Below are 27,108 nucleotides of genomic sequence, written 5' to 3'. Positions count from 1 at the left end.
AATCATATTTGATTTTTTTTTATGTCAGAGTTGTTCTTGTTTTCCTGAACCAATCACAATAGTGGTCTTTTCGTAGTTACAGGATTTTAAAAGTATAAAAATATAAGACACCTTTCTATGAAACATAAAAACACAATTGTTGTTGAACTTTGTTGTAATGCACTCCAGAAAAATGGGAGCAAAAACAATTAGATGCTTTTATATTATTCAATTTTTTACCAAAAGTTCAATACAACCATTTTTGTCCAAATTTCGTTGCCTTAAAAAAAGACAAATTACCCTTTTGTTCCTCTATTGCTTCATTGATTTTTTTGGGGGGGCAAAAATTAAAAAAATCTTATCATTTTTTTATTACTATTGTTTTTACTCAGCTTGTTGTTGCCAGTATAATAAAAGAGGTCTACTTTGTCCCTCAATTCTAATTTTATAATCTGACAAATCGATGTCCAAAGTCTTGATTGACTTTCATATGTATATATTTTTTATAATCAGTTATCAGAGATTTATCATTATTTTTAATCTGGTAGGTTTTAAATGCCGAACAAAAATTCAAATGATCTCATCTATGACAGTCTATGAACGAATTTAGAATTAAATTTGGCTGTTTAAGTTTTTAAAAATTTTAAATAGAAAATCACCTTAATATTGACCTTAGTTACTGAAATCATTTTTCCATGTTTTTCTATATTCCTTTATACTAGGGCTGCACGATATGAGGAAAACTCGCGATATGCGATATTAGAGATTAAAATTGCGATAACGATATCATTTGCGGTATATAAACAAATAACCAAATAACCATTCCCATTACATTGCAACAGTTTAAAAATTATCCTCCAAATGTCACTCGTCGACATAGGTGACAAACATCTAACATAATAGGCCTCCATCCGATTGGTCAAATGCATAAAGGGATTTATTTGATTCGTTAAATGGTTCAAGCTGACATAAGATTGTTTTAGCACATTTAAGGTTTACGATTTATTGCGATATTTTCCGTCTTTTGCGATTTGCACATTGCAGAGCTGGATTTTGCGACAACGATAAATTTGCGGTATATTGTGCAGGCCTACTTTATACATTTTGTTTCTTTTTGTTTTTCTTTCAAAAACTTATCTGGGTTTTTTGTTTTAGATTCTTTTTTATATTAATAATATTAGAAGACTAAAATGATGAATAAAGACATGTGAATTCTTTCTTTGGTGAGACCGTACTGGTGTCTGGGAGAGCGGCAGAAAGTGTGTGGTTCAGTGCCTCAGCGCAGGCACAAACACATCTCATCAATCACGCTTTCTGTAGGTAAACAATGATGTCAATTAAGGACTGTGCGCTTGTTTTGCTGCATTGCCTGCTTTCCATAGAGAGTCAGGATGTTATCATTCACCCCTGTGAAAAGAATTTAAAACCAGCATTTATCTGTGTTCAGGTGTTCCGATTCCTCCCGCCCAGAATCTTCCCGGCCCTGTTTGCTTCCCTGCAAGAAAGACTGCATAGTGACCCCCTTCAGTGAATGGACGTCCTGCCCGTCAACCTGCCTTCCAGGTAGCTCGCTGCATGAATTTATATTAACTCATTTTAGAAATGCCTGTCTAATAACTAAACATGAATCAGTCAGACATCATGATGACACTTCTAACCTTTGCTCAAGGACTTTATGGAAAGGAAATTTCCAGTGAAGAGGAGTTACGGCAAATTTACATAGTCAAAGAAATGTGTGTTTTGTTTTGGAAAACCGGGACATTTGCACACGGTGCTCATGTCAGTCAACTGACTGTTTATAAAAGATGTTGAAGTGATTCAGAGTGGTATAATAGAGAGAAAGAACAGTTCCACTCAAATGTCCTCCAGAGCAGATAATGATTACTTTTAATTGTAAATGACAGAGTTGAATGTTCGTTCCAACGAGCCGCCGCATGGACTGGAAAATGGATCTGTAATGGCTTTCAGTCTGTGTGTTGTTTTGTCTTGGAAATCAAAAAGTATGTAATTGTTTTTAGAAGAACTGAACAGGCGCCTCATCTCTGTAAATATGCCATTGTCCACCGGGGCCGCTGAAGATGTAATCGCTTTCTTAATTGCACCATTTTCAATGTTTAGTAATTAGCATTGTGTAATGAGCCTTGCAGCTTGAGCCAAATGAAGCCATTACAGCACAGTGTCCGCAAACAGTCCGCAGTGAAGCGGAGGACATCACGGCCATCAAGGGTGTGCTCAGCGGGGGACGTTCGCAGCAATTTTCAGACCACTTGCATCTTTAGGCATCAATTTGACACGGTGGCTGACAATGGTGACATGTAATGTTCATCTGTTCCACATCCCAGAGACATGCCAGGCCTTTTTCTTCAGTTCACATGTACTGTAATCATCAAATGATTTTAACTGATAAAATCTGGAACTCTTGGTGAATATTTGATGGAGATCGAATCTTTTGCACCACAGAGAATGGGACTGCTGTCACACAGTCTCGATACAGAACCATCATCCAAAGACCTGCAAACGGAGGTCAAGAATGTCCTGACACTCTGTACGAGGAGAGGGACTGTGACTTCCTGCCAGGATGTCCACTTTTCAGGTCAGATATATGATCAACATTTCTGCTTTCTAGTCTGGAAAGTTATGATCAGACTACACCATTCAGTAACTGGATACACAAATGGACATCTATGTGTGAACGAAATACTCAAAACATGTCAGGAAAGTTCACTATTACAATTTTGCAAATCTGCAATAAAAGTACATAAGAATTTAATTTGAAGCAATTAAGCGTTACCATTGTGATTATTTCAAACATACAATCTATATTCAGCCTTTTGGTTGTTTATTAATCATTATACCATGGTCCGGGTGAATTCTCGATTCTGTTTGCCTACTGGGTGTGCGTTAAAAAGTGATATACCACAGGATAACCGCAAAAAGAAGTTCCGGTCACCTAGCTTAAATGTTTTGTATCGCTTCGCCGGCTTCTTTAAAACAACCTTTTGCTTCATCATTTGGACAAAAACAAGGTGAACTTTTTCTCTGAACTGATGCTTTATTCAACCCATTGGAAAGATTATCATATATTTATCGCGGGGAGCCGGTTTAGCTCCTGCTGGTTTGCGGCGCCTTCCGTCCGTGAAACCAGGGTTCAAATCCGGGCTGCTCCCTGTTCCCTTCTCTACCTCTGTGCCGGTCCTGAGCCCCGTTGCCTTGAGAAGGTTGCGTCAGGAAGGGCATCAGGCGTAAAACATTGCCAAGTTTACCATGCGACTTGTTCGCTGTGACGACCCCTGATGGGAAAAAGCCGAAAGAGGAAGAAGGATCATATATTTATCGCATTATATCGCCGAGTCTTGACTGCAGCGGTGGTGCGGCGGGACGCAGACTATTTGTTACGTGAACATGTAACAAATAGTTTGCTTTTTGTGAGAAAAGTAATCCAAATTGAAAAAAAAAACAAGAATTAAGGACTAAAAACTGGTTACTGTTTATGACTTTTGTAAGTGACCATGGTATAAGCAGGTTAATGACCTTTGAAGTGTGCATTATCACTTTTTCTGCTTCGCGTCGGACGGTTCAGGCTTTCACGGCATGCGTTTAAAAGTGATAATGCATACTTCGTCGGCCACTAACCCTTACTTATGTGCATCGCTGACACTAGGAGTTTAGGACTGCAGTTTCCTAGAGACACGTGCATCACCGTCACAAATCAAAACAGTCCTTGTCAAAAATGACTAGTTTGTTACGGCCTTGGCTCACAAAAGAGCAGCCTAAAGGAAGTTAGGAGATAACATTTTCTGACACCAAACCAAGAAGAGGGGAAAAAAAACAGTAACCTTCTTGCGAGAAGAAGTGAAGGTCCATAAAGGCCAAACGAAGTAGCTTTTTCTGATTTTCATATGGATCAGCCAACAAGAGTTTATTTGGGATTTTCTGACTATCAGCAGCTCAAAGGCACAAAGGTATTACAGTTTGATTTATTTCCTATTTATTAAGTTGAGTAAAGATACGGAACTGTACAATTTCTGTAACGTTTTTGATATTATAGTTTTATTCAGATTTACAGTTTCTATCAGCGATTTCAACTTTTAACCATCTTTTATTATCTTTCATCTTATTTTGGGATTTATATCATTATTATTATTATCATTTTCAGCAGTAAGACCATCTCTGTCAGAGAGAAACTCTATTAGAACTTCACTTCTTCAGTTGGAGCTAAAAAGTCAGAAGCCGCAGGTTTGGCTAATTAAATGCAAGAACTAATCGTCTGCGAGTCTTAGCTTCCGTAAAATAAACCCTTTTTGTAACTGGATTTGTGTTAAATGCAAAGCAAGGAAGAAAAGACATCAACACAATCTCAGGAAAGCAATTGTTGCCCCCCATCAGTCCTAGAAAGGTTAGAAGGCAATTTTCTAACAATTCAGAGTCCATTAAGTAGAGAAAATGTGGAGTTTCAAAGTTTCACAACAGCAGAACATTCAAGTTTGTAGTCACCAATTTTGTAGAGCAGACATTTCAAACACTGCATGTCAAGTTTAGTTGCACTTTCAGCACAACTTAAGTACTAAAAAAAAAGATGCACCTAATTTGAATGTATATATTTATATATATTAGTGGTTTAAAGATGAATACATTTCTATGTAGTAAACAAGTTGACCTTTACAATTCTAAAATCGTTTTTAAAATGAAATAAATGTATAATATAGATATTGGGATATACCATTTGGGTTGAGGTACTGTGGGTTTCTTTTACTAAAACTCAGGTCTGCTGTAAAAGACTTAAGTGGAAATGTGGGGTAGATTACATTTATTAAATGAACTTTGACCCTGAATCTGTCTTCTGTGTTACATGCAGGTGGAGGATGCACAAATGGCACAGCTGTATTTTGGTCCCAGATTCTGTCAGACGAGGATTGTCTGGAGCAGGAGAGGACTGTGGAGATGGTCTGGAGACAAGAGGTGGGTTTCATGTCAACTTCAGGTCCCACAGCATTTCTCTTGCATTTTGCATTTTGTTGCTTTGCTTTTCTGTTTGCATCATTCTTATGTCTAATGAAGCTCTTACAGTTCACAAACACTATCCCATTCCCATTAGAATGACTTTGAGTGAAGATAGAACCGTTGAGTTTTGTTTAAATCCATTTCTTTTCCCGACACCATCTTCCTCCGGAACCCAGCCTGAAGTCTGTCTAGGTGGTCAGCAGTGAGGAGGAAAGTTGCAGACCACCACGGGATCATAAAACCTATTATAGCAGAACTTCTCATAGCAGAGAAAAACGACACCAAACAGGGTTTACTCGCATGGTTCTTCAGAACCATCTAAAGTCTTTTTGGGTTCCCAACCCCCTATTGTAACAGTAAATGATGTCACAAGAGGCCTTCAGCTCTGATCTGCCTGCTCAGCTGTTGGACAGGACAAGGTCAAAAACAAACAAACATAAGTTTGACAAACTAGACTATGCTTTGTTTTTGTCGATGCCACTGAAATAATTTTGTGCAACAAATAATGATTACGAGAAAACTTGGTAAGATCAGAAAGCACCAATAAAAGCCCCTCCCCCCCTCATCTCTGTTGGTCGGTTTGTTTGATTGGCTCTTTGCTGTACAGCATCTTCATTATTTTTAATTCATTTTCTTTACAATTATTGGGAAACTCATTGTGTTTTCTTTCACATCAGCAAACATCCCAATAAAAAGGCTTATTTGTTATGTTTTTTAAATATATCTACTCTGCCAACGCGACGTTTGCAGAAGCCCTCTGTGCTCGTTGCTATTTGTAGCTTTTCTCATTCAGAGCTATAATTATATCTGCCATTTCAGAAGTACATTTCTTTGGCTTTTGATGGAAGAAAAAAGCTGTGCGTTGTGTTTTCTTGTTAAAAGCAATCCTGCCTGACCTTTTTCATCATCTTATTGAAATTTGATTAGAAACTGGCTAAATGATTGTGACATTTAAAAGTTTAAGCGTGAAGTCTGTGATTAATATTAACACAGAATGTAAATATGGACTTTTAAAGAGCAAAGTGTTTTATTCATTTCACTCAGAATTCTTAACCAGTTCAGCTGAAGTAGATGATTAAATGTTATTCTAGTTCTCAAGGACACAATTCAGGAATGTTAAGCAAAAACATGAGGAGGTGGTGTTTTGTCCTCATTGTTTAAGTATTTTTTTAAGGTTTTTATTTTTATGGAGCATAACATTTCTTCATAGTTGGTTTTTGCATCGAATAAATGCAACTTTCCTGTTATCTAGGGATGGGCACATCAACTTCTGTAGCGACAGTATCGATACCGTGGTGAAGTATTGATTCTAGTCGGATGTGATGGAAACTTTCAATACTTATGTTGCAGTTTTTCCTCAACACGTGTAGGAAAGTGCTTGAATTTCCTCACAGAGAAACGGCCAGTGCACCTCCACCTGTCTCCACCTGTCTCAGCTCACACCTGACCCCTCCCCTCCCTGCCTCATCGAAGAGCAGAGAGTCATTAAAGCCTCATATCTGCACACAATTGCCAGATTTTTTGTTGTTTTTTTTAATATTTATTACATTGCTGTTTTTGTTTCTTTTTTCACCAGTGACTTTGATGTATTATTACTGCCTTTATTGTTTTTATATATATGTTTGTGGGGCTGTTATTCTTAAAGTTTTGTTTCATTGTTGATGTTTTTTCCCCAAAACTTTGCACTAGTTACTGTATTCTTTGTTATGTTATTGTGTCATTCCAATATTATTATACATGTTCTATAGTTAATGTATGTTCAGTTCAGATTGTTGTAATATTATATTTCCCTAAAGCCAATTAACAAAAAATAGTGCAATTCCAAAATGATTCTATAATCAATTTCGGCAAAACTAGCCCTGGAATTACTACTTTCATCACTAGTGGGATTAAAATAAAGACAAACTCATCAGGTCCAATTTTTGATGATCCTGAATGTTGCGGCATCATAGTTTGGGGAGCTGGGAAAAGCTCTACTAGTAAATAATGAAGATGTCCTGCGGGTCGCCTCTGCAGAGGCGTCTACGCAAAATGTCAGCCTGCATGTCCTCAGCTGATTGTAGAAATCCCCAAACTGTTGTCAGTAAATGCATTTAAAAGTCAAATATAAATCAATAAAATGGATCAGGGATGTTTTCAGAGTAGAATTCTGAAAGACTTTGAGTCCTTGGAGGAAGAAACGTTTTCGACAGCAGCATGCATGTGCCGTCAGGGTGAGCTTATGGAATAAATAGAGGGACCCAACTATGAAAGTAAGACTCCAAACAGGGTTAAACCTGGATTTAGTAAGGAACTTGGTGCAGGAAGCGTTGATGGGTTTCAGGTAGTGAGAAATGCTCCACATGGTTCTTTAGCAGGAGAAGCAGCTCAAAGCAGACAGGTTCAGGGGTTTTTTCCACAAGAGAGAATGGGCTCAAGGGGGGAATCCGAACCAGCGAGACACTGCAAAGTAGAAACAGCGTGATTTGTTATTTTTTCTTTTCAAACCAGCCTCAAAGAAGGACTTTGCCCCTTTAGTTAAATCTCATTCTGGACATTTGAGCGGTTGTGTGATTTTTCTAAGCAGTTTGGTCTGTTGCACATTCAGGTTCTCTCCTGATGGAGAACACTGTGTAAAAAAGGCTCAAACCAAATGAAGGCGTCACATTTGTCAGCATCCTCCACTCAATAAAGCTGGGTCTGTGACTCAAATAAAGCCATTTCATCAGCCATTTGGTTGGCTTTCTGCTACTTGTTTCCTGGACAGCGAGATGACATTTATATTGTAGGGTTTTATTAGACTGACTTGATGTGATTTACTGTTGAGAGTGATGCTTGGATGAAAAAAACAAAACCCTTTAACTGCCAGCATGTTAGCACAGCAACGCCAGCCTTTTGACAATTATTGTTATGTTTGCAGAGCTCGATGTCCGTATTACAATGCGGCCTTTAAGGAGAAAAGTAACATCACTGGAATGAAAATTAACTTCTAGAGATCATAAATCCAAAGAAAGTGTTGGGGGGGGCTCCATTCCACTGCAGTCAAACTCAAATGAATTCCTTTTATTTTTTGTTTGATCAGCATTTAACCGCGGTGCATCTATTCCTCAACTCTGAATATATGAAAATTACATGCAGGTGTGTGACCTTTATGGAAAGAAAGAATCTTGGAGTTCTTAAAATAAATAATAATTGATGGAGTATGTCCAACAGTTGAGGGTTGATTTGGGATTTTAGCATAATACTAACTGGAGAGAACAGCAAGCTGCCTCTATGACCCAGCCCTACCAGCAGGTGATCATCGTTTATGGTGGATGTTTGTAGAGAAGGAGGACATGAGTGAGAAGAAGAAGGCAGAGGAGATGATTCGCTTTGGTGACCCCAAAAGATCACAGCTTTGAAACAGAAGAAGAAGAAGAAGAAGAAGCAGGGCAGGCTCCAAACATGTCGACTCTCTTGAGATCCTTCTATTCCTCTGCTTAGTCACCCAACCCCCCCTCACCCAGCAGCACCTCACATTCCACCCACACACACTCCAGTGCTGCTTTGCTCTCCATCTCCCTCTTTCTTAAATCAAATCTCTGCTTACTTAACCACATAATGTGAAAACCTGAATTATTAAAACTGCAGCAGAAAAGTTCACTTTTATTATTGGAGTAGAAGCTGAAATGCTGCAGCAGGAAGGAAAGTTTTGAGCTGCTGAATTAAAAATAGACAACATGGCATAGCGTTTCATGGCATCAGCACCATGGACAGCAGCCTCAAACCCAGACAGATTCAGGGCTGCACAGGTGTCAGGTGAAGCTGATCCATGGGTTGTGAGATTGATTGCATTGGTAGCTCCACCCTACCTGACTTTCAGGTATTCCTGCAGTGACTTCTGCTGATTATCAGGACATTTTGGTTCTGTCCTTTGCTTTTTCCATCACAATCAAACCTAATTCCACTCTCCCAGCATCTTTAACATCAAACAACATCCACATCAAACACAATGAGATTTCTGACTGACCCTCCAAGTTCAGGACGATGCTTCAAAGCAACAATTCAATAACTAATAATCTCCATTCCTTCTTTCAAAAAATGCATTTAAAGTCAGGTGAACAGCTTTACTGTAAAGAAATGCAAACTAACCTATCATTGATCTTATTATTACTCTTAGATTGTTGATGTTGATTAAACAACACTGACAAAACACTGAAAAATTATGCATCACAAAAGTATTGATTTGAGGCAAAAATATCACATTATTGAAAAAGATTAATTCATCCAAATTTTAGATTAATAGGCATAAATTACAAACTTGGATTCAAACATCCAAAAAGTGCACAAGAAAATAATAATAAAGAACGGAGAGAAACCTGATTTAAATAGAATAAATGCTGTATAAAGACATTCATACAAGAAAGGGAAACAGGATGTTGATTCTCTTAATCTTGAAAAAGTTTGCATACCAAGCTAAAATTTTTTGTGAGTCCATTCAGCCATTTTCTAAACCCCCTCTGTTTCCAGTTGGAGTCACGGCGTTGTTGGAGCCTATAACAACCACTGTCAGGCAAAGGCGGGGTTCACTCTGCACAGTTCAGTCCATCCCAGGGAGAACTTTCCTCAACAGAAACCCATTGAAACTTATATGATCTGACCCCTGAAATCTCATTCTCAACTCCCAGAATCTCAGCTGTCCTGCACCCACACAGCTCAAAGCCACATCCTGTTTCTCCATGTTTGCGGGTGCGAGAGGTGTTTACCTTCTTGTGTGTGTTTCAGGTGTCAGCTGTGTTGGGGAGAACGGAGAGGCGGCCAACCTGACGGCGTGCTTGCGATGGGCCGGCTCTCTGCCTCCTCAGATCAGAACATGCCGGGTGGCCTGCAAGGACGACTGCACTTTAACTGCATGGTCCAAGTTCTCGGAATGTGCTGGATGTGGCAGCACACGGAGCCGCACACGCTCGCTCACAGGTGAGGTCGCTGCTTATACGCTCAAAGAAGAGGAAAAAACGCTCCTTAGAGAGACGTTTTCAACAATTCTGCTACGTTTAAGGTCAACAGTTCTCATGCTGGATGATATTGTTTGTCACTGATATGACTGGAAGCCATTATTGTCAGCAGTTATCATGGAGCTTTTGTAATGTCTGACTAAAGAATGTGCAGCGACAGCAGGATGATGCTTATTGATTGAACTCGCATAGTATTTAGTTGCTCTTTGTTGGACTGCACTAATTGCAACGAATGCAACATTTGTTATGAAGCTTATGCTCTGTGGGAAACAATACTCTGCTGTAGCTTTCTCTCATTCAGCGTTTGTTTCTGGAACTTCCGTCTGTACTTCCACGCGTGGGTTTTGTCACTTCTAAATTGGATTTTTTTTTTCATAAAAGGCAATTTATAATTTTAGCTGGTCAAAAAAAAAGTTGAATTGGAGGCTGGGGTTTCACACTGGCCTGCATATTTGTCTTAATGAATATTTGATTGGATGCCGCTGGGTCTGAAATGAACATACTCTCAGCAACATTTGAAGTTTTTGAAAGATTTCTGTGGGAAGAATTGGATTTTACATTTGGGTTTTTTCAGCCAATATTTTAAAATGTCTATTTCTTCAACACAAACTTTAGGTGCTCTAATTTCACAGATTGTTTCAGTTCTGATTTGATTTGATCTTTGTTTTCTATCTGATCTCTCTGGGTCTTCAAAGACCCTTTCTAATGGAAATGGTGTTTTTAACATGTTCTGGCATTTTTTCTGATGATGGACGACACATATTAAGAAAAGTAAAATTAAAACTGCATTTCTATTGTGAATCAGGAGCAGACAAAAAAAAGCCATTTGAAAAAGATTGTATTTGTGACGTAGAAAATATGCTGGGTGGGCCTCAAGCTTCCTGGTCTGCTCCATTCTTATGCATCCACCTGCAGACAAATAGATTTGAGCCTAATGCGACGCTGCAACAACCCAATTCCCCAAGATGGGATCAATAAAGTATCTTTATCTTATCTTAGATCCATGAACTTCTTTGTTTTCCTCGTCTGAGCTGGAATCTGGATCAGAACTGTTCCGCTGGATACTGTAGCACTAATATTGCTCGCCATTTTTGTTGCACGGGTAATGTCAGGTTGGTGGCATGAGAGGCTGTAAGCTAGCTGTAGAGAGTTTAAGCACAGCTTTCTTAGTTATTGGTGATGAGTAGGTGGGGGGGCGGGGTTACTCTGCGCCAACAGTCTCACCGTCAAATCAGAGGTGAATTTCTGAGGAACTCTTGTCGCTTTGCAGAAAGATCTTCCAGAAAGCAACAACGTTTGTTTTTTTAATTAATTTTGGCTACAAACCGCATCATCATGATTTTTTAATCATGATGATGCCATTGGGAACACCTTGAAAATAGATCAAAAGATGATCAGAGTGGGACTTTTATGAAAGGGCTTTTTGACTTTTTTGCCCCAAACCAAGGTCTACTAAATGATGTTTTTTTATGGTATAAACGGGCTGAACTTCTTTCTTGGATTAACTACGTGTAACTGAGTCTATAAGGACATAAACTGCCGTAAACATGATCAAGTCCTGCTAGTAGTTTCATAAAGTGATCCTCTTCCTTGTAAATAATTAAAATGAAAAACAATGATTTATTTAGTCTAAGTAAAGCAGGTTACTTAGATTTATGGTAAATGGCGTATACTTATATAGCGCCTTTCTTCCTACAAGGACAAAGCGCTTTACAGTCACAGACCCATTCACCCAGTCACACACACATTCACACACTGGTGGTCGCTCCGCTGCCAAACACAGGCGCCCGCCTACCACCAGTTGGGTTGGGTTTTAATCCTCCCACTCTTTATATTTTACCTTTATCTCTGCATGAGGTAATTAAAAAAACAACTCATTTTAGTGCCTAATTTAAGAAACAAAGCATCATTTTTTCCTTGAATTAAAAAGTACCTTTGTGTAAAACCTGCACTTTGACAAAGACATATCCACCAGTGGGGTTGTGCCATTAAAAGAAACTCCACGGTGCATGGTGTTGGGATTTTCTAATTAATCAAATAAAATAAAAAAATAGTGCAAACTATAACATGTAGATATTCATGCTGTTCTCACAAGTGCACATAGACCGCATAACTGGATGCCAAACGTGTTGCATTCTGTAAAGTCTTTCTAACAAGCGGCTTCTCAGGGTTGATTTTCAAACGTCACCAATCCAACTGTGAATTTTTCTGCTTCAACACCATCCATGCAGGTGTGTAAAGATGTGTATGTGTTTTACACCGAACTACTGCACACCTCTAATTTCAGTTTTTGATGTCACTGAAAAACTGTGGCGCAGAGGTAGAGCGGATGACCTCTGATTGGAAGGTTGCAGGTCCGGTTCCTGCCTCGCGTGTGTGAAAGTGTCTTTGGGCAAAACAATGAACCCTCACATTCCTCCTGGTGATTACAGGTTGGCGCCAGTTTGGCATTGGAGATTCCATCAGTGTGTGAATGTGTGTGTGTGTCAGGTTCGCAGAGATACCAAAGGTTCAGAAATGAAAATGCCAGGCAAAAGTATAGTTTAAAAATTTTTATACAGCGAAAAATGTTGTATTAATACAGTTGTCCAGTCTTGATCTTTAAAAAATAGTTAAAACCCAACCCGAGTAAAATGGTTAAAAATACGGCTGGGACAACAGACTAAAATAAATAAAAGAATCGGTCAGAATAAAAACAAAAATACAACTGGGTCAACAGTCAACAAAATAATAAAATCCACCAGGATAAAACAGTTTTAAAAAACGGTAAGGCTGGATCAGCAGTCCAAATAAATAAATTAAAAAGAGCTTTCAATCCCAACTAAGTCTTAAGAGGGAAGAATCTGGTAGGAGCAGAGCTCAGTGTAGACAGGTCCAGCGCAGCTCCTCTAGTTGCAGCCTTTGGCCCTGCGACGTTCATTAGCTGAGAAATCGCGTTGAATAGTTCCTCCCACACAGCGCGTCACGTCCAGGGCTCGTCTTCTTCTCTACCGATCCCGTCAAAGTCCTCACTTGCCTCGGATGTTTGAATTCCTCCAGTGAGCGCGCCTCCGTGTAGCTCTGCTGGGTCTCCGTGCAGTTCCTTCTCTCAGGCTCTTCCTCGTCGGAGCTTTGCAGTCCTTCCTTGTCGGAGCTTTGCCGTCCTCCTGCTCTCGCCTGCCCTCTGGCTTTTAAGAGAGGGCATGACGCCCACAGCCAATCGTATGGGGTTGGGGAGGGGTTTCCCAATTAGTCCTTTTTTTGTCCCTGTAAGTCCTTCCACCCGGTAATAATTGACCAAATCACAGCAAACCAAAACATCACCGCACACAGAAAAACAAAACAAAGAAACAAACAAAGCATGCACCAAATTTGGGAAAAAAAAGGTAAACCCTCCGACATTTTCCCCCCCAACTTTAACATTGGTCGTCTCGGCCAATTACTCACTGTACCTTACAGGAGGCATGCCAATATTGGGGCGCTGGGAACGGCGTACTAGAGCCCCCTCACAAACTGCTGAATTTTCTGGAGGGTCAGGTGGTCTAGCCTGCTGGGGCATTTCAGCCTGGTGTCCATCCTTGTCTTCGGGTGCTCTTTGGCTAAGCACCAGCCTGGGAAGCCACAAGGTAGGAGGTGGCAGATTGTCCGGTTGCATCACTGGCCTCTCTGACTCCTGAAGCCCTGGATTTTCCTGCACCATGTCAACAGGGCACAAACGCAGATTGTTACGGTGAATTGTGCGTGTGGGAGCTTCCTTACCCTCTGGGCGAACAAGGTATACTGGGTGATCTTCTCTTAGTTGGTTCACCACAACGAATGGCTCTGGGGTCCACCTTGGCGCTAGCTTCCCCCTGGCCCTCCTGCGGAAGTTACGGATCAAGACACGCTCTCCTGGGAGCAAGGGTCGCAATCTTGCTTTTCGATTGTAGCGAGTCTGATCCTGTTCTCTCCTTTGTTCAGACTGTTGCTTGGCAGCCTGATATGCCTGGTTAAGGGCATGATGATGCTGCTTCACCCACCCTTCCAAGGTGCTTTTCTCAACGGTAGGGTGGAGGCCAGTTGTCCAATCCACTGGTAACCTAGCGTGCTTTCCAAAAACAATGAAATGTGGAGTCATCCCCGTAGTGCTATGGACTGTATTGTTGTATGCTTGAACCAAAGCAGGCAGTTTGCTGTGCCACTCTGGTTGCTGCCTCTCACCCAGGGAGCTTAAGAGTCTTAGGAGCGTCTGGTTGAACCTCTCACAAGCTCCGTTACCTTGTGGGTGGTATGCTGTAGTACGGCTCTTTTGACATCCATAGAGTTGGCATAATTGGCTCATTAGTAAAGATTCAAAGGCGGCACCACGGTCTGTTAAAATGCGTTCTGGGCAACCAAATGTATGGATCAGGTGATCATATAAGGCCCGCACTGTAGTGTCTGCGGCCTGGTCCTTGGTGGGCACTGCAATAGCATACTTTGAGAACAGGTCTGTGATTACCAGGATGTATTGGTACCTGTCACTTGGACGGCCTAGGGAGAGGTAGTCCACACCAACGACCTCAAAGGGGTATGATGTGCAGATAGGGTGGAGGGGTGCCCTCCCAGATGGTCCAGCTTTATTGATGATGCATTGTGTACAGGAATCCGTCCAGACCCCGATATCCTGTGACATCCCTGGCCAGTAACAGCGCTGTCGAATGGCCATATAGGTCCTCTCGCTGCTTGGATGACCCATGTCCTCATGATACGTCCTCCAGATGTCCCTCGTTTCCTGTTTGGGGATGAGTACCTGGAAGATGGCAAGTCCAGAACCTGGCTCTTTCCATTCCCTCCCCAGGACACCATCCCTTAGGAAAATCTTGTCCCATTCCTTTATCAGTCCCTTTTGATACAGAGAGGAATCCTCACACACCTCAGGTCTGCAGAGTCTCCGTTTCTTCTGTTCATGGAGCTGTGACAGATCTTTGTCCTTGGCCTGTCGCTCCTGCCATGACTCATCTGCGTCTGCTCGCACCACCCATGCTGAGGAATCTGACTTCTGTTCTGGGAGCCTGGAAAGTGCATCAGCATTTTTATTTTGTACACCAGGACGATATTTAATTGTGTACCTGAAATTTGCAAGCTGAGCCACCCAGCGTTGTTCCGCAGCTCCCAACCGGGCCGTCTCCAGGTGCACAAGTGGATTGTTATCTGTGAAGATGGTAAATTCAGAGCCATACAAGTAGTCCTTAAATTTTTCCGTTACTGCCCACTTTAATGCCAGCAGCTCTAGCTTGAACGAGCTATAGTTCTGGTCATTGCGTTCTGTGGGATGAAGGCTTCTGCTTGCATATGCAATGACTCTCTCCTTCCCGTCTTGAACCTGAGCCAGCACTGCTCCCAAGCCCTCAAAGCTTGCGTCCGTGTACAACCTGAAAGGCTGGGAGAAATCAGCATAAGCCAAAACAGGAGCGTTCAGCAAGGCCTGCTTCAGTTTGTCAAAAGCTTGCTGGCACTGCTCAGTCCAAGTCACTGGAGTGGGTTTCTTTCCGGAGGTGTTGTGGGTGAGCATATTTAGAGGTGTTGCTATTTTTGAAAAGTGAGGAATGAACCTTCTATAATAGCCAGCGAAACCCAAAAAGGATCTCACTTGCCTCACAGTCTGGGGTACAGGCCATTCTCTCACTGCCATCGTCTTAGAGGGGTCAGTGGATACTCCCCCTTCACTGATGACGTGCCCCAAGTAAGTCACCCTGCGCTGGAACAAATTACATTTTTTGGGTTGCAGCTTTAAGCCATGCTGATCCAGCCTTTCAAACACCTCTTCCAGGTGTTTGACATGGCTACTAAAATCAGGGGAGAAAACCACAACGTCATCCAGATAAATCAAGAGGGAGTCATTGACTAGATTACCCAAACACCGCTGCATTAGCCGCTGGAAGGTGGCTGGAGCATTGCACAGGCCGAACGGCATCCGCTCAAACTCATATAGGCCAAACGGTGTGGTAAACGCCGTTTTTTCTCTGTCGACAGGATCCATCTCCACCTGCCAGTATCCGCTGGCCAGGTCCAATGTGGAGTACCATTTAGCTGCCTTCAGTCCTGTCAGGGACTCCTCAATGCGGGGTAGGGGATAGGCGTCTTTATGGGTGAGTGCGTTCAATCTCCTGTAGTCGACACAAAATCTCCAGCTTCCATCCTTCTTCTTCACCAGTACAATTGGTGCCGCCCATGGACTAGAGCTTTCCCTCACCACTCCGCTTCCCAACATATTTTTTAAGAGCGCCTGTAGCTCTTGGTATAAGCTAGGGGGTACGGGGCGGTACCGCTCACGACTAGGGGGTGCAGAGCCAGTGGGTATTTGATGTCTCACAGCTCCCGTTCTGCCAAAATCCTCATCATGACGAGAGAAAACTCTCCTCCATTTATGCAGGAGACTGGTCATTTCTGTCTGTTGGTCTGGAGTGAGGCCATCTCCCTGTAAGGCAGATACAGGATGTTCAGCATCTTCCTCCCCATCCACGACCCCCACACGTCTTACCTCCACCTCCACCACATCTGGGGCCACAGAGTTGAGCACCAGTTCCTGTTCACCCTGTATATCTGACGTCTCTACCTCTGTCACTTGGGCCAGAGGCTGGCGCTGGGGTATCTCAACAGGGTAAGGGTTGGGATTGCAAACTTTACAGGGTACATGCCCACCAACCACTGAAGCCAAAGTTCGTCCTATGCGCCATTCCGTGTCACTGTCTGGAAAAGGCTCTACAACCACAGTACAGGGCGAGGTCATTGGGCTGTCTGTTACCTGTATCCACAGGATCATCTCGGATAGCGATGGAATGATGACAGGGGACTGTCGGGGCAATTTCGCAACCCCTTCATATGATGGAACTGGAGCTTCTGTGGTGACTCGATGGCATTCTGCGAAGGCTCTGGACCAAGCCTCCCCTTCCACAGAAGTCAAGGTGGTTTTGAATGCCCGCAGTCCTGGGTGGCTCCCCTGGGTGAGAATAGACCAAACGGGTTTAATAATGTTCATGCCTAGGATGCCTTTGTCTGGGCCAAGGCATTCGTCATCCACGACAATGATGCCTTTTCCAGTGACCTCAATACTCCCCACAACACAATCCACAATAGTGTAACCTCTGTAGGGAATTTTCAGTCCGTTAGCAGCCCGTAGGGTCAGCCAAGGCAGAGAATCTGTGCTTGTCACCCCAGTACCTTTCAGATGTTTATCAAATAAGCTCTGACTAAGCATGGTGACTTGTGACCCTGTATCCAGTATAAAGGGAATAGGCTGGTGGTTTATTTTGAGCCAAACATTAGGGCATTCCCCGATCAGGGCGGATTTATGCTTAAGTGGCCCAGTAGCCTCTGATTTTAAGACAGCCTGTGATGTGGGCTCCTGGTCCAGAGTCACCGCCCCTACTGCTTGGCCCGCAGCTGTAGGGGGAGTTAAAAACCCTGAGGCTTTGATGAACGCTGGGTGCAACGCCGCTGCACATGCCCGGCCACTCCACAATTTCGGCATATGGGCCTCCCCTCTGCATCCCACTGATAGGAAGTGGTGGGGTTGCGGCTTCGTGGTCTGGCCCAGGTGGATGATGAGGTCGGAGCGGGCTGCTGATGGTGAGAAAACTGATTCCTTATTTCTACTATTAGGTCAGCTGAAAGCTCTTTCAGTTGTTCTTTTATTCCTGTTTTTATCTCACCCAACAGTTCCTCCTTCAGTTCGGCCTTTAACTGTTTCTTGAGATGCTCTGCATCGACAGCTTCCTGTTTCTGAGGGGTATAGGTAACTCGATTAGAATGCGCAGCCTCCTCATCCTCCTGTAGCTCTCGTGCTAAGGCCTGGGCTTCTTTACATGCAGCTTTAAACGTCATAACATTACGTCGTCTCATCTGTCGACTCAGTTCTTGCTTTATGGAACCGGTTTTCAACCCTACCATAAGCTGGTCCAGTAGCAGGTCATCTTCCCCTTCAGTCCCTTCTCTGTCACCTTCTTGCCATCTGTAAAAGAGTTCCCGGAGACGTAAGATAAAAGCATCAACTGTTTCATCCGCTTTTTGTTTACAGTTAAAAAACTTGGTACGAAGCTGTGCTTTAGTGGCAGGCTGAGCATATAGGGATTGCAATGCATCAAGGACTTTTCTTCCAGTGTCTTTTTCCTCTTTGCTGAAGAGATTAAGTTCTCGCTTGGCGCTGCCCTCCAGGGCCCCCAAGACAAAGTCCGCCTGTTGCTGTGAACCAAGACCTTGTGCTCTCAACATGGCCTCCACCTGACACCTCCACTGTTCAAATTTGGTTGTATCCCCATCAAATTTTGGTATGAAAGCTGCCCCCATAAACCATGGCATAACAAACTGTGCAGTCATCGCCGAACTCGTACCTCGCTGACTGGCATCCATCTCTAAACGATTTGGTATCCTGCCGACAACGCCAAAAAGAAATGTCAGGTTCGCAGAGATACCAAAGGTTCAGAAATGAAAATGCCAGGCAAAAGTATAGTTTAAAAATTTTTATACAGCGAAAAATGTTGTATTAATACAGTTGTCCAGTCTTGATCTTTAAAAAATAGTTAAAACCCAACCCGAGTAAAATGGTTAAAAATACGGCTGGGACAACAGACTAAAATAAATAAAAGAATCGGTCAGAATAAAAACAAAAATACAACTGGGTCAACAGTCAACAAAATAATAAAATCCACCAGGATAAAACAGTTTTAAAAAACGGTAAGGCTGGATCAGCAGTCCAAATAAATAAATTAAAAAGAGCTTTCAATCCCAACTAAGTCTTAAGAGGGAAGAATCTGGTAGGAGCAGAGCTCAGTGTAGACAGGTCCAGCGCAGCTCCTCTAGTTGCAGCCTTTGGCCCTGCGACGTTCATTAGCTGAGAAATCGCGTTGAATAGTTCCTCCCACACAGCGCGTCACGTCCAGGGCTCGTCTTCTTCTCTACCGATCCCGTCAAAGTCCTCACTTGCCTCGGATGTTTGAATTCCTCCAGTGAGCGCGCCTCCGTGTAGCTCTGCTGGGTCTCCGTGCAGTTCCTTCTCTCAGGCTCTTCCTCGTCGGAGCTTTGCAGTCCTTCCTTGTCGGAGCTTTGCCGTCCTCCTGCTCTCGCCTGCCCTCTGGCTTTTAAGAGAGGGCATGACGCCCACAGCCAATCGTATGGGGTTGGGGAGGGGTTTCCCAATTAGTCCTTTTTTTGTCCCTGTAAGTCCTTCCACCCGGTAATAATTGACCAAATCACAGCAAACCAAAACATCACCGCACACAGAAAAACGAAACAAAGAAACAAACAAAGCATGCACCAAATTTGGGAAAAAAAAGGTAAACCCTCCGACATGTGCATGAGTGAAGGAGAGTGTGACTGTAGCAAACTTTGGGCCTACGATGAAGGAGCTAAAGCCCTCCATAGGTATAGGCCATTTCTTGGTAGGAAACACGGGCATGCTTCCTTTTGCTCACTTTAAAGCACAGAGCAGTTTGCCAAAAGCCAAATATAACGTAAATACTAAAAAAACAAAATATAGTGGCTGACCATGTAGTTTGTAAAGATCATTTACTCTTAATGTCAATGAAATTGGATGTTTTAAATTCTGGATTTGTGTTCCAGAAGTGTCCTTTGTTTAGACGCTGCAGCATCGACTCTGTTCTCAGCAATGTTTTCCTGGGGAAATGGTGATAAGTCCGCCTGTAGAGAGTTATCAAATGTATTGGACTGACGCCCAACTGTTGTCACAAAGAGCTGTGCCATAGCGGGGCTCCAGCAGGTTCTGCATCACTGGACTCTCAGGCAGGATGTGTGTGTGCGCACACAGGTGGATGGGGGTGATTGGGTGGCCATTCTGTAGTGCGGCTCCAGGTTGCTCCGGCAGCACTGCACCCCCTGTAGCTGCAGAATACCAGGACGACTCATGTCGTCACAAAAGTGGCATCTGGCTTTATGCAGCACTCTGGAAGAACACTCTCCGTGCTGCTCTGCCGTGAGTCAGAGGGGCTGTTTGCCCCGGGGCCACAGTTATTAACATGGATTGGATGCATTTGTAGCTAAGGTGTACTGACATGCATCAATTGCTGTTTACCCTTCAGTCCTTCAGAGGCTGGATTTACTTAATCCAGCTTGTCAGCAGCAGGTTGGGCAGAGATGGCTGGAAAACAAGCAGGGCAGCAGATCTCTACAGTCTTCAGATGCATTCTAATCTGGAAAAGCTCAGTATGACATCTAGACCATCCTAATATTTTAAAGAGAGATTTTAGGTGCATGAGTAGTAAGGAATGTATTTGTTAAACAAAAACATGCATGAAATTGTCCACAGTCTTTTGACAGATGACAGGTGGGATGAGCTCAGGCTATAGATGGATAACCCCAGAGCCTGGACGATGATGGTGGTTAAGGCCAGTCCACAACACAGTATTGGTCCAGATGGAGAATGGGGGGGAGGAGGGTCGGCAAAACCGTATAGAGAGATAAGCAACCATGAATTTAAAAGAATAACAGGATTGTGATTGGCTGAGACAAAAAGGCGGGGAATTTAGCGATTGGTTTAGAGCAGGGGTGCTCACACTTTCTTGGCAAGTGAGCTACTTTTGAGTCAACAATGTCTTAAAGATCTACCTGTGTGTGTGTGTGTGTGGGTGGGTGGGTGGTTGGGTGGGTGGGTATGTATATATATATATATATATATATATATATATAATTCAGAACTTGGTTGAACAAACAACTTGAACAAACCTGCACATGTTCATTCAACACAGTATTCATGGTTTAAGACATTCAGAAACAATAACATATTTCATCTTAAATAACTTTCTCCAAATGTTTAGGATTAAGGATCCCAAAGACCAGAAACAAATAAAAACATCAGTTATGCTCAGACGCTACATCCACTCACTTTTTACAACTATATGAAATTAAATCAATGTGAATTTGAAAAAGTCAGAGTTCAAAAGTAATATTTTCTGCAAACTTTTTGAAAACATGAAAGTTTTTTGTTTCACTAAAATGTCATCTCTTGTCAAAGCTGAAACTTTTTTTCAAACAAACAGCAGCACAATTCTGGTTTGTTCAGGTCGTCATCTTTTATGTTTGCAATAACACACATTTGTGAAGAAGCAAAACAAATCACGTCTTTGTCACCTGAATGTGTGAAATCGTGTTTTGGAAAAATCTTCCGGCTCCGACTTTTTCCCCTCTGTTCTTTCTTCAAAAAGCTTTTTGGAGAACTTTTCTTTGTGTTTTCTCAGCAGAATAAAGTTATGTAAAATAATGGAGGCATTGTGTTCTGCAGGTCATTTTCTCCACTGATTAGACAGACAGTGTGGGAGCTTAACTGTGGATAAACACGTCATCCATTCCATTTGTTTTTAGAGCTGCACTCCAATATTTGATAGTATTTGTATCATTTTAAACAGTCTCTGTATAAAACCTATTATTATGGTTCTGTTATTATTGTGTTTTAGTTTTTCCTTTCAATTTTCAGGAATAGAAAAGTTATTTCAGCGATGATCCTCAGAAACATTTGTATCAGGGATTTTTTTAGTGTTTCTTTTATTATTAATGGTTCGGAGTGGGTAGCTTTTCTGCTGAATTTATCTGTGAGTCGATAAAGCAGATTATTATTGGTTGTCTGTTGCACTGCAGTGACTTGTATTCTGTTTTATTTTTCCTGTAGCACTGGTGACATGGACCGGAGTTGTAGAGAATGAACAGGATACACCATTGTAGTCACTTATGATACAAATAATTTGGCTGCTGGATGAGCCAGGACCAAACCAGTTCATCATGAATGGACTTGTTTGGAATAAATACATATATTCTCCTTTTAATTATTTCACTTCAGCATCATCAGATTGTTTTTCTTTTTCTTTTAAATGCTTCCCACCACACACAACATGCATCCGCCGCTTCTCTTTTAATGTGCGTCAAATTTGCTGCTGGACGCTTGTTAAAAATGGTTTTCATAAACTCGACACTCTGGATGTCTGTGGGAGGAGCTACTGTAACGTGAGTTTTGTCGCTACATTGACTCCATCTCATTTACAAGGCATGGAAGACACGGATGAGGATGTTTAGAGATCAGGTTTATGTGTTATTAGCTCTACAACAGCATCGTTGATCCCGTCTCTGTGCGGGTTCATGACATCATTCAGAGGCTTTTCCTTGACGTGAGCGTCATCGTCTGCTGCAGGAGCTGCATCATTTCAGCGGTACCTTCGTGGATCTGTGACCCAGTTGGATGACTTGCTGTCCTGCATTTGTCTGAGGAGGAAAAAATGAAAAATAAGAATAAACTTGGAGGAACTTTTTAATTACTGTCTCCATACAAATAAGAAAAATGTAAAGTTCTGGAGGAAGACGATTACATTTTCCTCCATGATGGTTTTGGACTCCACCCACTTATGATTTCATCAACACGTCCCGGGCCAAAGCTGAGTTCCTGATTGGTCGACGTGACGCTAATTCTTCGACACTGTTCAGATGTTTAAACTCTTAAACATCGCAGCGCTGCTGCAGGCCGCTGGGCAGAACGCTCAACACTGGCACTGCAGGACTTCTGACCACGCCTGTGCATTGACTTAACAATGAAAGTGGACGCCACTGACGTGCGACGCGTGTTTGGCGTGAACGCAGCTCGAGTCTTTGTGCAGTGCTCCCTAAGAAAACTTTTTAGCTTCAGGATTTGACCTTTGTAAATAGAAAATCCTGAGATGTTGTTTTAGTTTTATCCCCAAAATTTTTGTTTGTTTTCATGTTTTTCTTAGACGTTAACCACTCTGCTGTTGGTGTTTCTGGGTTACTGTGAGACCAGCAGACAGGGGCAGTCTTTGCTTCAGTGGATGAAGAATGTTCCGGGCCTAAACCTCCAAGACTTTGATCAGATTAGAGAATCTGTGCTTCACTGATAAAGAGGAGCAGCTGCCTGTCAGGTTCAGGCTTAAGGTTCCTGCAAGATTGCAGAATTCCAATCAGATGTGAGGATCAGGGAAGGCGGAGCCAATCAGGATCTACGATGACATATGGAGCGACACAGCAGGTGGGAGACAGGGGGGTACCAACCCCACAGGGCCTGGCAGTTCAACGGCATTTTAGTTGTTCGATAAAGTTCATATCAACAAAAATTGTTCTGATTTCAACTTTCCGCTGTTAAAAACGGCTGTTTTTTCTCCGCTGTTTTCGTTTATCTGGATTTCCACGCTGATCCCACATCTGCCGTTGTTTCTATCAGGCAAACAGCGGCATGTGGGTTTGATACCCCACACAACACAACCGCTTAAGTTCTGATTTATCTGCATACTTTCCAAACAAGTTTGAAATTGTTCTCCTAAATCCTGACTGTTTATGATCCCCGAGGTCTGTGTGATACTATTAGCAGTAATGGGGCTGTCGGAGTAAAGTGGTGTCACACTGGCACTTTTCAATCAACCGCCAGCAGGGTTGTGGATTGAACAGATTGTTAGAGGCTTGAGCTGTGAAAGCAGTGAGTTCACAGTTCTTGAAAAATGTTTGCAATCAGAAGCCCTTCAGAAACAGATGGGCCGCTCGCTGACGCAGAGCTGGAGGCCGAGGACACCTATAGGCCCCTAGGTACAAATGAGGGGGGCACACAAAAAGCAGGCTTAGCAAAACCAGAGCAAAACTCTTGACCAGGAATAGGTTTTGTCACCTTTACATCTGGTTCAGGTCAGACAGTTAAGCATATAAGTATCAGGTCAGATTTGTGCTTTTAAGCACATTTAGTTTGAAAGATAGCTTCAAAAGTAGAATAAAATCAAATACAAATTCAAATTAAAAAGGAAACAAACCAATTTAAATGAGTGAGTAAATAAGTAAAGAAGAAAACAGTTAAGTGGCAAAGGTGGACACTCTTAAGGTCCCACTCCAATCATCGTTTGGTTCTGATTATCCTGTTTTTAGGCAAATTTTGAAAAAAAAAAAGCCTTTGTTGTTTTCTGGGATATAGCTTCTGCAGAGTGGCAAGAGTTTATTAGAAATTCACCTCTGAGGTGTGGGCAGGACCCATCACCCATCTGTTTACACTTACAGCCCCTCACAATCCCAACCTATATTACTGCTCCAATAAAAATGGTGAGCGATATCGGAGCCTTCCCGCCGGACAGTTTTGATCCAGATTCCAGATTCCAGCTCAGACGAGGAAAACAAAAACAAAGGAGCTTGTGGCCCCCCACCTGTAGCAGCTGCATCACTGCACCTGATTCACAGTAACTCAGAAATACAATTTTAAGGTTAATTTTCTTTATATACCTCCTCGATCACGAGAAAAATGCCACAAGAACACGTTAAAAACATCAAAAACCCAGTTTTCTTTGGAGTGGATCTTTCCTAACTAAGACTTGGAAAATGCTATATTTAAAAAAATCAAACCACTCTTGTTTAATAAAGAGATCTTTCATGAATTTTCACTTGAATTCATGAAAAGTCCAAATGAACACTCACAGAACACTTTCCCTTTTTATTCATGATAAGATGTCATACCAGAACCCCCTAGTATTTGATCTTTTGTGTCTCTTTTTCTCCATCTTTTTTTTAGTTTTATTGTTCTGGATGTTTGGGGGTGGGGGTGGGGGTGGGGGGGCGTGTGTGAGCTCATGTTTGTTCTCTGGTGGTTGCTAATAAAGTTTAATTGGTCCGTTATTGTATGTTTTGCTCTGCCTGACTACAAAAACGGTAGATGTAGTATCATTAAAAAATGTATTAAAATGTGAAGATTAATGATGGTTAATTTAATTACTAATTAACTTTTGGGTGTTTTTTGGGAGGTCTGGAGGTTTTTAGTTGACTTTTGGACTGGAAAGCGTGACTCTCATAACCAGCTGACCACAGATCTGACAGAAGCCGTCAGAAATGCTGTGATGCATGAGCAAAAACCCAATCAAAGGCTTCTAAAAAGAAACTGGAGAGGCAGCAGGCTTTTCCTCACCCTGCCACAGATCTCTGTGCTTTGTCATGACCTCCACAGAAACTAGAAAATAAAAACGGGAAAAGAGAAAGAAGTTTCTAGAAATGAGAGTGACATCCTGCAGGGGTCCTTCCCGTTCAAGTGGGGAGGAAACAGCTCAACAGTAAAGCTCAAAATGATCTATAAGTGTTGTATTTACAGACTTCAGTTCAACTTTGCTTTAAAAGACAATGAAAAACAATCAGCCTGCTCTCCAGTGAAGGAAGCGCTCACCAGCAGAAACCTTCTGGTTTGATTCTCTCTGACTGAACTCGCTCATCATTAGCATCTCCAAAGGAAGAACCAGAGACGGAGAGCTGAAGACACCAGAAGATCAGAGGAAAATGACAATCTGAGGCTGGGTTTTTCACGTGAAAACACAAGATGCATTTATAGAAGGACGTTGGTGTGTGAAAAGAACAGAAGTTGGAGAAGACAGATAATGTGTTTCTTCACATTGCCCCCTGATGTGAGGAACCAAAAGACGAAGAAAAGCGCTCCAGCTCCGATAAGCTGATGTGTCAACCTCCAGCAGGCGCGCGTCAGTTGTTATTGCTGCTTTGGTTTGGTTATATAAAACAAGTTGTTTCCTGCACATCCACTCCAGGCTGCATGCATTATTTATCAGCATTTAGATCCAAGTCAGATCTTTGTTGATTCCCTCAGAACAACAGAAAAGCCCAGTTCTGCTTTTATTGCATAAGGCTGATTTTAACAAGGCGCTTTTTTTCAGCCATCCATCCACTGAAGCAAACATTGGGATGAATGTAATTTTTATTTACACTGATGTACACACATGGCTGATTATTATTATTATTTTTGTGAAACCTTTTTTTGTCACTTTTCGTTAGATTTTCTCACCAAATCGCTAAGTTGAATGAAGGTATCTCCATATTTAGGCTTGTGATGGATTATTCAACAGCACATCCTGAAATTTTAATGCGTCTCTGTTTGCATCGCTGTGAAATTGTGTAATTCATGTTTAAGGCGTCAGACCAGACCTCTAAAGTGTTACAGTTACCTGCTAGTGAGGGAGCAGTCTTTTGTTTCTAATGTAACTTCAAATCCTGACATTTTTTTCAGTCAAAAAAGGGAAAAAATTCAATTAATCTGCAATAACATTTTTACTTTTTTTTTTATTGATAGTTAATTTTGCTGCTTTCTCTGACTGGTTAGGTCAAACATTACAATCAGTCTTCAAGTATTGACTAATATTTTAATTTTACCGTTTTCCAAGTTCATAACGGGGATCATTAGGAGTTTGAGGAGCATTCGCTCAGATTAATGTCACAAAACATGTCATGTGTGTACATGCAAAACCACTTCTTCGTTTGCAAACATGATATATGAAGCGGCACCTTTCTATTATTAAATATTTTGGCAATCAAATAAAAGCGTGGTTTTTTTTAGCCCTAGAACCCAACAACAATTTTTTAAGGATTTTAACGTTAAAAAAACAAATGGTATTTTTTTCATTTTTTTCATTTTGGGAAGCAGCAAATAACAGAAGCTGAAAAAATGTGGGGAAAAAAACAACCAAAAAAATGTAAAAGGAAAAAAAAGGGGGTCACATTTGTGGACTCTCCAGGGTTAGATTTAAACTTTGAGTTTATCTGGTTTAGCTGGATTTCTGAATTCTTCAGGTGATTCTTTATATTGTCTTTATATAGCTTTTTCTACATTTTTTTTCTAAGCATTGTGTCTTTCTATTTTGTAAAAGATGGGGGGGGGGGTATTTGAGAATACTGATGGTTACTCAAAAAAGAAAATCACTAAAAATGATAATGATAAAAAAGACATGATTACATTGAAATAAGTGTAAAGTGAGTGTGTGGGATGTTTCTGTAGGTTTGCCTGCTTTGCAGAAGACAGAGTTCAGTCAGAATGATCTTGATGACTGGAACTGTCAATCACTGTATGGCTAATAATGTTTGCACATCCTGTTTTCCACAGATCTACATAAACAGTACATGTCTTATTGGAAAAAGCCTTTGGTGTTTGACTTTTTTGAAAACATTTTCCTGCATTCAGAAGCTCTTTAATTCTTCTGCTGCTTTTATTTTTCCAGCTTGAAATACATCTCAGCTCCAACTGTTATCGCTTCGACTTGAGTTGCTCTCTTGTGTTTGAAAAATTGAGATGAGATTTTTTTTAAACATCTTTTTTTCTTCAATCTGTTAACTTGATTTAGTGTTTTTGTTTTTTGTTTTAAGGTCACTAACAATACTCCAGTGTGTTGTTAAGGCTGTCCCA

The 27,108-nt window shown here is 41.7% G+C and overlaps 1 protein-coding gene across 2 annotated transcripts in view; it reads left to right on the top strand.

Moving 5' to 3' along the window:
* The window catches only part of thsd7b (thrombospondin type 1 domain containing 7B), a 221,223-nt gene that overhangs the window by 147,319 nt on the left and 46,796 nt on the right, over positions 1 to 27,108 (top strand). For both annotated transcript variants that reach the window (XM_023950471.1, XM_020702165.2), the window contains exons 11-14: positions 1,427 to 1,542; positions 2,440 to 2,572; positions 4,835 to 4,938; positions 9,724 to 9,915. In XM_023950471.1, the coding sequence (XP_023806239.1) occupies positions 1,427 to 1,542; positions 2,440 to 2,572; positions 4,835 to 4,938; positions 9,724 to 9,915 (545 nt within the window). The remainder of the gene's footprint in view (positions 1 to 1,426; positions 1,543 to 2,439; positions 2,573 to 4,834; positions 4,939 to 9,723; positions 9,916 to 27,108) is intronic.

The sequence above is a fragment of the Oryzias latipes genome, chromosome 21 (genome assembly GCF_002234675.1).
Source record: "Oryzias latipes chromosome 21, ASM223467v1".
Lineage (NCBI taxonomy): Eukaryota > Metazoa > Chordata > Actinopteri > Beloniformes > Adrianichthyidae > Oryzias > Oryzias latipes.
This window is presented reverse-complemented; position numbering and strand designations above follow the sequence as displayed.